The sequence below is a fragment of the Ambystoma mexicanum genome, chromosome 10 (assembly GCF_040938575.1).
Source record: "Ambystoma mexicanum isolate Mex_15411 chromosome 10, UKY_AmexF1_1, whole genome shotgun sequence".
Lineage (NCBI taxonomy): Eukaryota > Metazoa > Chordata > Amphibia > Caudata > Ambystomatidae > Ambystoma > Ambystoma mexicanum.
In genome coordinates this window covers 1669578999-1669590999 of record NC_090932.1, presented here as the reverse complement: position 1 = coordinate 1669590999, position 12001 = coordinate 1669578999, and the positions used below count along the sequence as shown (strand labels likewise).

Below are 12001 nucleotides of genomic sequence, written 5' to 3'. Positions count from 1 at the left end.
CTTTCTCTCATATCAGTTTCTCCCTCTCGCTCTCTCTTTCCTCTTCCTCTCATATCAGTTTCACCCTCTCTCGCTTCTCTTCCCATCATATCAGTTTCACCCTTTCTCTCTCCGCTTCCTCTCATATCAGTTTCACCATCTCTCTCTCCTCTTCCTGGCATATCAGTTTCACCCCTCTCTCTCTCCCTTTCCTCTTCCTGTCATATCAGTTTCTCTCTCTCTCCCTCTCATATCAGTTTCTCTCTCTTACTCCCTCTCATATCAGTTTCACCCTCTCTCTCTCTTTCTCCCTCTCATATCAGTTTCACCCTCTCTCTCTCTCTCTCTCTCTCTCTCTCTCTCCCTCTCATATCAGTTTCTCTCTCTTTCTCCCTCTCATATCATTTTTACCCTCTCTCTCTCTCTCCTCTTTCTCTCATATCAGTTTCTCTCTCTCTCTCTCTCTCTCTCTCTCTCCTCGTCTCCTCATATCAGTTTTACCCCTTCTCTTTCCTTTTCCTCTCATATCAGTTTCACCCTCTCTCGCTTCTCTTCCCGTCATATCAGTTTCACCCTTTCTCTCTCCGCTTCCTCTCATATCAGTTTCACCCTCTCTTTCTCCTCTTCCTGGCATATCAGTTTCACCCCTCTCTCTCTCCCTCTCCTCTTCCTGTCATATCAGTTTCTCTCTCTCTCCCTCTCATATCAGTTTCACCCTCTCTCTCTCCTCTTTCTTTCATATCAGTTCCACCCTCTCTCTCTCTCTCTCTCTCTCTCATATCAGTTTCTCTCTCTTTCTCCCTCTCATATCAGTTTCACCCTCTCTCTCTCCTCTTTCTGTCATATCAGTTTCACCCCCTCTCTCTCCTCTTCCTGTCATATCAGTTTCACCCTCTCTCTCTCTCTCCTCTTCCTGTCATATCAGTTGTTCTCTCTCTCTCTCCCTCTCATATCTGTTTCACCCTCTCTCTATCCTCGTCCTCTCATATCAGTTTCACCCTCTCTCTCTCCTCTCTCTTTCATATCAGTTTCACCATTTCTCTCTTTCTCCTCTTCCTGTCATATCAGTTTCACCCCCTCTCTCTCTCTCCTCTTCCTGTCATATCAGTTTCACCCCCTTCGCCCCCTCTCTCTCTCTTCCTGTCATATCAGTTTCACCCCCCTCTCTCTCTCTCTCTCTCCTCTTCCTGTCATATCAGTTTCACCCCCTCTCTCTCTCTCTCTCCTCTTCCTGTCATATCAGTTTCACCCTCTCTCTCTCCTCTTCCTGTCATATCAGTTTCACCCTCTCTCTCTCTCCTCTTCCTGTCATATCAGTTGTTCTCTCTCTCTCTCCCTCTCATATCTGTTTCACCCTCTCTCTATCCTCGTCCTCTCATATCAGTTTCACCCTCTCTCTCTCCTCTCTCTTTCATATCAGTTTCACCATCTCTCTCTCTCTCCTCTTCCTGTCATATCAGTTTCACCCCCTCTCTCTCTCTCCTCTTCCTGTCATATCAGTTTCACCCCCTTCGCCCCCTCTTTCTCTCTTCCTGTCATATCAGTTTCACCCCCCTCTCTCTCTCTCTCTCTCCTCTTCCTGTCATATCAGTTTCACCCCCTCTCTCTCTCTCTCTCCTCTTCCTGTCATATCAGTTTCACCCTCTCTCTATCCTCGTCCTCTCATATCAGTTTCACCCTCTCTCTCTCCTCTTTCTTTCATATTAGTGTCACCATCTCCCTCTCTCTCTCTCCTCTTCCTGTCATATCAGTTTCACCCCCTCTCTCTCTCTCTCTCTCCTCTTCCTGTCATATCAGTTTCTCTCTCTCCCTCTCATATCAGTTTCTCTCTTTTTCTCCCTCTCATATCAGTTCCACCCTCTCTCTCTCTCTCCCTCTCATATCAGTTTCACCCTCTCTCTCCTCATCCCTTCTTTTCATATTTCCTTTCCATCTCACTCTCTCTCTGTCCCTCTCTCTCTCTCTCTCTCTCATACTCTGACTCTTTCTCCTTTCTCGCGCTCCCATTTTATCGTCCCATCAGTTGACTTCTCGACACTACATCTTTCTTCCTATTTTCCTTCATTTCCTCCTTTCTCTCTGAAGTATGGCTCTTCTAGAATGTACTTGTCCCTTCCACCTCCTCCTTTCTCTCATTCACCTTCTCTCATCTCCCCTCGCTCACTCGGCGTTATGTATATATTGTGGATACCCCTCTCTCGTTTTCTTTTCCTCCGCTGCTATCACTTCCCTCTCTATTTCCCTAGTGTTCGCCTCCTCTCTCCGTCTTTCCCCTCCCCTGCCCTGTCTCTTAATTCCACCTCCTTCCCCTTAACTTCACCATGTGTATATCTCCCGACCCCATTCACCCCCCCTTCCCCTCCTCCTGCTTCTCGTGCTTCCTTTCATCTTTCCTCGCCCTTCTCTTTCTCAGCTTCTGTCGCTCGTCCCACCCGTCCCCCTCTACCTCTCTACACATGCCAGGGCACGAGGTGTACTAACCGCCGGCTGCACGTGCCTGTCCCACCTGCCAGGGGTCTGCCTGTGCCCCCGCTCATGTGAGCAGCGCCTGCCTGGGGTGGGCTTGCACTTCCGCCATGCACAGACAGCGCCTCCTCATAACTCTGTGTTTTTTTGTCCTGCAGTTGCTGGCTGTCGCTTGAGAGGGGGGAAGTCTGGGCGTTCGTGGCACCGGCGCTGTTTGTGATTGTGGTAAGTATGTTTATGCATTTACATTTCTTATAAAGCGCCTTTTGCCCATAGGGCTCAAAGCGCTACTCAGAAACATAACTTACAAATAGTACAAACATACACATAACATGTTGGACATGTTGGACGCTACCGCCAGTTTCCCCCACGTGCAGTAAGGGACAGGGAGGTAAGGGGTTATCAGAGAAAGTCTCTGAATCGCGGGGTGAGGAGGGGGCGTGGTTAGGGTATGAGAGAATTCCTGGCAAATAAACAATAGGTGAAAATACGAAATAGGGCAGCCGAGTACCCCCTCCCACCCCAGTGTCACAAGGTCAGAGGTCCCCCAGGGAAACACCACAATATTAGATTCCTTAGAAGGAGACCACAGCAGAAAGGACCCCCTGGGTTGTGAATGGTTGAAACCCCGGGGTGTGCTTGTAAAAGAACAAGGGGTCAAGTCGGAGGTCACTTATAGGGTGCATTGGGTTGGGAGCTAGGGCCATAGACGGGAGACCAGAGGCAACACTCCATGTTTGGAAGCATCCCTGGGTCTGAGTAAAATTGCGTTGGTACCCGAGAATAATCCAAGTGCCTGTTTAGGAGTGGGTCACATATCGGGGTCCCTGGGAATAATCCGAGGGTCTGATTAGGAGTGGGTCACATATGAGTGTACAGGTCTTAATTTGGAGTTGCTTTCATTTAGAAATGCCTGAAAAATAACTCCATGCCTGATTAGGAGTGGCTCACATATGGGGTACTTGCGAAATAACTCTTGGGCCGGATTAAGAGTGGCTCACATATGGGGTACTTGAGAAATAACTCTTGGGACTGATTAGGAGTGGCTCACATATAGGGTACTTGAGAAATAACTCTTGAGCCTGATTAGGAGTGGCTCACATATGGGTTACTTGCGAAATAACTCCATGACCTGATTAGGAGTGGCTCACATATGGGGTACTTGAGAAATAACTCTTGGGCCTGATTAAGAGTGGCTCACCTATGGAGACATGGGAGAAAGAATTCACGGTTCTGATTAGGCATGTCTCATATGGGGGTACCTAAGAAAGAATCCCAGTAACTGATTAGGAGTGACTCACATATGGGGATACCAGAGCAAGATCCCTAGGGTCTGATTAGGAGGGGGGCACATATTTGGGTACATGTGAAAGAACCACATGGCCTAATTAGGAGTGGCTCACATATGGGGTACTTGAGAAATAACTCTTGGGCCTGATTAGGAGTGGCTCACATATGGGGTACTTGTGAAATAACTCTTGGGCCTGATTAAGAGTGGCTCACTTATGGGGTCCTTGTGATATAACTCTTGGGCCTGATTAAAAGTGGTTCACATATGGGGTACTTGAGAAATAACTCCATGGCCTGATTAGGAGTGGCTCACACATGGGGGTACGCAGGAAACCTGGGAGTTGTTCACCTATGGAGACATGGGAGAAATAATTCACGGTTCTGATTAGGCATGTCTCATATGGGGGTACCTAAGAAAGAATCCCAGTGTCTGATTAAGAGTGGCTCACATATGGGGATACCAGAGCAAGATCTCCAGGGTCTGATTAGGAGGGGGGCACATATTTGGGTACATGTGAAAGAACCACATGGCCTAATTAGGAGTGGCTCACATATGGGGTACTTGAGAAATAACTCTTGGGTCTGAATAGGAGTGGCTCAAATATGGGGTACTTGCGAAATAACTCTTGGGCCTGATTAAGAGTGGTTCACATATGGGGTACTTGAGAAATAATGCTTGGGCCTGATTAGGAGTGGCTCACATATGGGGTACTTGAGAAATAACTCTTGGGCCTGATTAGGAGTGGCTCACATATGGGGTACTTGCGAAATAACTCTTGGGCCTGATTAAGAGTGGTTCACATATGGAGTACTTGGAAATAACTCTTGGGCCTGATTAGGAGTGGCTCACATATGGGCTACTTGGAAATAACTCTTGGGCCTGATTAGGAGTGGATCACATATGGGGTACTTGCAAAATAACTCTTGGGCCTGATTAAGAGTGGTTCGCATATGGGATACCAGGAGAAGATCCCCATGGTCTGATTACGAGGGGAAACGCATTTGGGTACATGTGAAAGAACCACAAGGTCTAATTAGGAGTGGCTCACCAATGGGGTACCTAAGAAATAAATGTAGGCCTTGATTAGGAGTGGGTCACCTATGATGGTCCAGATAATGCACCATAATGTCTGCTCTGGGCGGGTCATAGATGGGAGTTACTCAGAAATTATGTGTAAAATAAAACACTGTACAAGACAGCTTTCCAGACTTCTGCTTATTCCAAACTAATGATGTGTTCTGGGTTTGGGGAGTTTGGGGGGTTAAGGAGGGTATTCTATTTTATGAAAACTGCCCCGGCAGAACTCAGTGTGATCATTGGTTACAATGCTTTATAGTTCCAAGCCTGCCCTCAGGAGTGGCAAAATAACAACTACACATACGGTGAAAGGACGATAGCACAGGGGCAATGCGCTGGTCTTGGAAGCAAGACCAGGCAGAGCAACGGAGGTTCGAATCCCAGAGCTGCACTTTGAAACTGACCTCATGTACACTATAAGGCGCATTACAAAATAAAAACAATTATATTAAATTGCTGCTAATAGGTGAGGATGAATTGGCGGCGTTACCTTGCTTGTTTGCAACTTCATTTCAGTCCAGGAGGCCTTATTGGTTGGCTAGGTCAATATCCACCCAGCAGACTTTTTCTGCGATATCGCGATACCAGGCTACCATTGGGCCATGAACAACATTTCAGCAGTTAAATACCCCTTTTCTTTTCAACTACTATCCTGATACCCCTGACTAAAGCTGTGTGCAATTTGAGCCAGTGGCATCGGTTGAAAGGTTGTTTTGACAATCTTTGGCTTGCGAGAAGTCAGGCTCTTGAGTCTGCAATCTTCTGGTCTCTAGATGTTTTGGACTACAAATCCCATGATCCCTCTGTGATGCTGGAAATGCATTGGAGGGATGGGGCCTCCATGTCCTTACTCGCGTATTATGTGTGTTCTGTGTAGTTTTCTGCACAGGAGTCCAGTGGGACCCCTGGCAGTGCAGCTCTTCCTCTTTTTGGTCAGGTGAACAGAGACAATTGGGATACTCATATGGCACCGATGGGTAGAGGTACAACGCTGTACCCCTAGTGTATGTTTTTTGGTACCTGTGTATTACCTACAGAACAGGGTATGGGCTGGTGGTAGCACCATGCTGAATTTGACCGGTACTCAGAGTATCCTCCATTTTGGGATACCCAGGCCCTACCATAGGAATCAGTGGATTCCTAATAGAAGGCACGTTGGCCCCTGTGGCCTCTTGGTTTATATTCCCTGTTACCTTGTTTTCCCAAAGTCCTGGGAAGCCCTGACTCTGTCCCTTCCCCCTGACTGGCTGTTGGGTGGAAGAACCATATATGGTATTGTGGGGAAGTCCAGGCCAGACTTGCTGGAGCCTTCCCAGGGACTGTATGTTGTGGGAACACCCTTGTAGTGGGACCTGTGTGAATAGAGTGTGTGACCAATATGCATCCTATGTTATGGGTGTCTGGTATCTGTGTGTGTGACACAAATAATGAGGCAGCCCTGCTTGAAACTGACATGAACGCAGTGTGGTGTGCTGAAAGGCTGAGTGCTTGCCCCAATCCACATTCCTTGTTATGGGTGTCTGGGTGGAAGTGAATAGCCCGAATGCCTGTGAGCCTGATTTGATGCCTTCCTGCATGTGCGCCCTTCTGTGTGATTGGCTGACTGAGGTTGACTCAGCCAGAGTGAATGAGGGACAGATGTGTATATCTGGGAACGTCTCACTTCCCAATTTGTTCAGAAGCTGAACTTCAAACTTGAAGCTCATCCTTGAAGCCCAGCTGGAGGAGAAGAATTGCTGCTGCATTTCCTTCGAACAAATCTAAAAGCTGTTGAGTCTCTTGAGGACTGAACCAAGAATGGACCTCTCCCCGAGCTACGAGGGACCATCGTGCAAAAGCGGATCTTCATTGATGCTTCCTGGAAGAGAGTCCCGAAAGGCTGTCGACTGGAGGAGTGGTCCGCCGAGAATCTTGAAGTAGAGCGCCAGGACATCGAGGCCATTGAGTCCATTGCATTGACTTGTGTTCAGAGAAGCAGGGATACCTTGACGCCGTGCTGCTCGACACCCGAGCCGCAATGCTCCACCTTTGCCTAATAACATTTGAACAAAGGGCTCCCTTGACATAACTGTCTACCACTTTGTCCCGCTGGAAAAATTCGAGGTCGTCGGCTACTGAGGAAAGTCCGTTGGTGGGTTTCCCACTACCAGAAGCGACAAATCCGTCCCGAGGACATTGACAAAGTTAAGGTCCGTAGTCCAGCCCGTGGTCGAGTGCTAATTGCTGAAGCTATCCGAGGTCCGTGTGGCGGCTGCAGCACTGACAGGCCAGAGGACCGCTGAAGCATCGCCCGACACCCGCTGCTGGGCCTACATCTATCACTGAGACTTCTTTGCAGCACCAAACACTTTGCATCGAGGAGGACGGCACACCTCATCTTTCCAGGACTTCCATGTACGATCATCAAAGAGCACTGCAAAGGTCGAAGCAGCTGTCCTGATGCTAGTGTTCACTTTTCTTCAAGGAATCTCAATGCCCTGTGACTCCCGCTTTAAAGGGAGTCCACTCTCGAGGGATCTGTCAACAAACCGTCAAAGACACTCTTCTATCGCATGTACATTGGGGTAGTTGAACTTTTTGACCAGGAAGCAAGAGTGATTTATCATGAATGGACTGGACTTATTAATCATTTTTATTACAGGTTCCCTAGGTGGGGGATCCTCACTCAGAATTGTGTCTTAAAAGCAAAAGATACATTCTGCCATTGTTTAACCTATCCGGCCTTCCTTATGATCTATGTTGTTACACCTTGCTGCATGATTTGTGTGACATTATAACTGTGATGCATTTTAAAGGAATCTAAAGATAAGTGTGGTACCACCTAGACACTGTATATATTTGCCATAGTAGAATTACCAGAGTACAAAGTGTGTTATTAATTGTGTATATATCTCTGAACCGTATTGTTATATAAAGAACTGTGTTAGTAGATATCATAGTGTGTGTACATTCCTTTGTTGTTGTCATGATTCACTGCTTCCGCCCTTTTTGGACTTCATGGTCCATCACGCACCGCAACGTCATACCCGCTATTCAACCAACATGGCCGACCCCAGAGAGAAGCCGCTGTCTAGTTTTTACACAAGACATGCCACGTCCTAGAAAACAGGCACGCCCCCGCGGTTCTGCACGTCTCAACTCTACCTTTCCGAGTACTTGGCAAGTGCGTACCTAACTTTCCCTCTTCTTCTGTGCTACTCTCCTGCTAGTTAGCGGTTCCAATTATCCTTCCTGGTTTTTAATTGTGCTGCTCCTTGCGCTCCCGCCTGAGGGTCATCTCGTTGCTCTTCCTTCCTGGGCCTTCGGTCCTGTCACTTCCGTGCTCGCGTTCTCCCTTCTGCACTCTGCGAGTACCGCGACTTCTCCCTGGTTCCTAGATCCATCCCGGACATAAATCATTACTCACCTGATCTTCCTGGAATATTGAACGCTTACCTTCTCTCCGAGGCTGGTGTCCGGTCTACACACTGGAGGCAGAGGATACCCGTCCATACCTGTACAAGTCCCGAACGTCCAGGAACAAAGAAAGACCTCTGAGAAAGAAGACTTCAAAGGACAAACAGGTGAGACAAGGGGCAGAGTGTGACAGATTGGGACACTAAAGACTTGATATAGAATTCAATATGGAGGCTGCTGTCCAGGACCTCATGAAAGGAATGGAAGAATTTGCAACAGAATTTTAGAACCTCAAAGCCGAAAATTCAGCACTAAAACAACTTGTGCTATCCAGAGACTCTGCATTCCAGGAAAGTACCTTGGTAGGGGGCATAGTAGACAAATACGACGGTTCCTCTAAGGCACTGTGTTTCTTCCTCCATTCTTGTCTGGTGCATTTCACATTTAAACACTACTATTTTTCCACACCCAGGGCCAAGGTGAGATTTATAATCTCACACCTCTCTGGAAATGCTTTAGCCTGGGCAACTCCCTCGGTGAATGCGGGTTACCCACTTCTGGACAACTATGATGGATTTGTGGATGCCTTCAAAACCATGTTTGACCACCCTGAACAAGTGTACAGTGCTCAGGAAAAGCTGTTGGAGTTCCAACAAGGAAATCAATACATGCTGTTTTACGTAACCCGCTTCAAGCAATTGGCTAAGGAAGCAGATTGGACCCAGTATGCATGCTTTACCTTGTTTCGCCAAGGATTAAATGAAGAAATCAAGGATGAATTGGCTAGAGTAGCCCATCTGGGTTCCTTCAAGGCTTTGATAGATTTGTCTCTACTAATCGACTTCCATGTTCAAGAGAGAAAGGCAGAGAAAAGAGAGACACGGACAGTCCCACCAAAGGTTTCCTTGGATTATCCTAGCCCTAAAGAAACAACCACTCCACACTCCCCTGATCCTGAACCTATGCAACTTGGCTCCTTGTGGGGTCCAATCTCTCCACAAGAAAGGATTTGTAGGATCAACATTGGACTCTGTATGTATTGTGCTTCTGATAAACATCTTGTAAGAAACTGTCTGTTAGCCCCGCCTCAGCGTTCGGGTAATGCCAGCTCCTGATCTTGAACGGAGCCCAGCATAGGGAGAAAGGTACTTGCTCCACTTCTTCTCCTTCCTTGAACTGTCTTCATCAAAACACCTTGGTGGTATCACAAGCATTCTTGTCTTCCACCAATAAGGAGACTCATTCCATCCTGGCCCTAGAGGATTGTGGTGCTATGGGAATATCCTTGGACCACAAATGGGCCTTAAAGCATAATATTACTAGAGAATCCAAAGAAACAATCCAGGCAGTCGAGGGGATAGATTGGAAACCACTGTCTTCTGGACCCATAACCCAGCAAACCATGGAACTATTGCTCTCAATAAACAACCATCAGGAGATGCTACATTTTGATATTATAAAGGCAGCTCATTACCCAATAGTTCTGGGCATGTCCTGTCTTCAAAAATACAACCCATACATCAACTGGGTGGCCGGATCCTTGTTTCTAGGTTCTGAATTTTGTCTGCCTCATTGTTTATCCCGGAATTTGATGCAGACTATATGGAATCCTGGATTCCAGAACAACCCTCAATTTGTGTTTCCAACGTTACCCAAGTACCTGAGATTTATCAACAATTTTCAGATGTATTCTCGACAGCTATTGTTCAGTCACTACCTCCCCACCGACCAGAAGACTGTGCTATCAATACTGAAGTCCACGCAGTTATACCATTTGGAAAGATGTTTATACTTTCAGAGCCGGAGAAAAGAGCACTACGTGAATACATGGACACCAATCTCACCAATGGGACCATTCGTCCTTCTAAGTCTCCTGATGAGGCCTCTTTGTTCTTTGTGTCCAAAAAGGACACCAAGGAACTCCGACCATGCCTGGACTATTGGGGCCTTAACCAATGCACCCTCAAGGACCGCTATCCCTTACCACTCATTTCAGACATATTGGAAGCAGTAGTACGTGGTGCTGTAATCTTTACCAAACTTGACTTACGCGGCGCTTACCATCTCATCCACATAAAAGGAAGGCGATGAGTAGAAGACTGCCTTCAGGAGGCCCTTCAGTCACTTTGAATATTTGGTTATGCCATTTGGCCTTGCCAACGCTCCCGCGATTTTCCAGCTCTTCACAGACAGAGTCTTTTCAGATATGCTGTTCCGCTTTGTCACTGTTTACCTGGATGACATGTTGATATATTCCAACGATCCCATATTACATCAAGAACACGTGACCTTGGTTTTACAATGCCTATGAGAGAACAGGCTGCTGGCTAAACCAGAAACATGTATCTTTCATGTCCCTACTGTCCATTACCTGGGATTTGTTTTGAGTTTCAAAGGAATAGAAATGGATCCCACCAAGGTTGATTCTATCCTTTCGTGGCCAGCTCCTACAACAGTAAAACAGATTCAATCCTTCCTGGGACTTGCAAACCTTTATAGGAAATTCATACCTACATTCTCTGCCATAGTACAACCATAGTTGCAGTGTTAAAGAAAGACATTCCTTTCAACTGGTCTGTTGAACAAGAGACTGCCTTCCAAGAACTAAAGCAAAGGTTTACTCCTGCCTGAAGGAACGCTCGGTCCTCTTCCTTCCCGGGCCTTCGGTCCTGTCACTTCCATGCTCGCGTTCTCCCTTCTGCACTCTGTGAGTACTGCGACTCCTCCCTGGTTCCTAGATCCATCCCGGACATAAACCATTACTCACCTAATCTTCCTGGAATATTGAACGCTTACCTTCTCTCCGAGGCTGGTGTCCGGTCTACACACTGGAGGCAGAGGATACCTGTCCATACCTGTACAAGTCCCGAACTTCCAGGAACAAAGAAATACCTCTGAGAAAGAAGACTTCAAAGGACAAACAGGTGAGACAAGGGGCAGAGTGTGACAGTTGTGGCTTGGGGACCCATCCTGCATCACTTCTTGAGAACTAACACCTTGGTTGCTTGTCCAAGCTACCATATAGAGAACCTTGGCTGGGGTGCTCTGTGCCTCTACAGTGCCATATAGAGGGCAGAAGTACAGATACCCACCTCCAGTCTTTACACCCTTCCTATTGAATATGCTAGCTGGGGCTGTGAGTGTTGCAGTGAAAGGTTGAAGACCCCTGCTCTACAGGAATAAAGATTATTTACAGGTTGGTGAAACGTGACAAAGACTCGGAGGTAGGTTGGGTCCTTACGATGAAAATGTCTGCTTGAGGTGGAGTATCTTGTAGGGGATGCTGGATGTGGTCAGTTTTAGTAAATGCTGGATGTGGTCAGTTTACTTGATGGTGAAGAGTAACATACTGGTGTTTTCGCATCTAGTCTGGAGTGAATGATGACTACAGGGAGAGTGCATACAGGAAAGCTGAAAGCAAGATTGCATTGGCAGTTGGAACATTTTAGTGTGTTGATCATATGGTTTTTGATCAAGAGTTTCTATCAATTTGTATTGCAGACTGTGCCCAATGACTCCCAAGGTCCCAGCACCATAAAAGCAATTTCACCAGGTCACACAATCTGCTTTATTAATCAATCCACTTCCAGGACTTGCAATTATCTCAGGTTGAAGCTTTGTCATTGGCGTTGCCATCCAGAAGTCATACATTTGTGCCAATTCAACCTTTATTATATCTTGTCTGATGCCCAGCTTTGTCTATCCAGAAAAAGGCAGCATGGGTGGCAGCCAGAATGACACTTGTCTTCTAGCCAATAGACCCCTGACTGCATCAGAAACCCCCTTTTGCAG

General features: G+C 46.9%; 1 protein-coding gene across 2 annotated transcripts in view; it reads left to right on the top strand.

The window, feature by feature from the left end:
- ADGRD1 (adhesion G protein-coupled receptor D1) overlaps positions 1 to 12001 on the top strand; it is a 1635406-nt gene that overhangs the window by 1291120 nt on the left and 332285 nt on the right. For both annotated transcript variants that reach the window (XM_069620079.1, XM_069620080.1), the window contains one exon: positions 2604 to 2670. In XM_069620079.1, coding sequence (XP_069476180.1) covers positions 2604 to 2670 — 67 coding nt within the window. The remainder of the gene's footprint in view (positions 1 to 2603; positions 2671 to 12001) is intronic.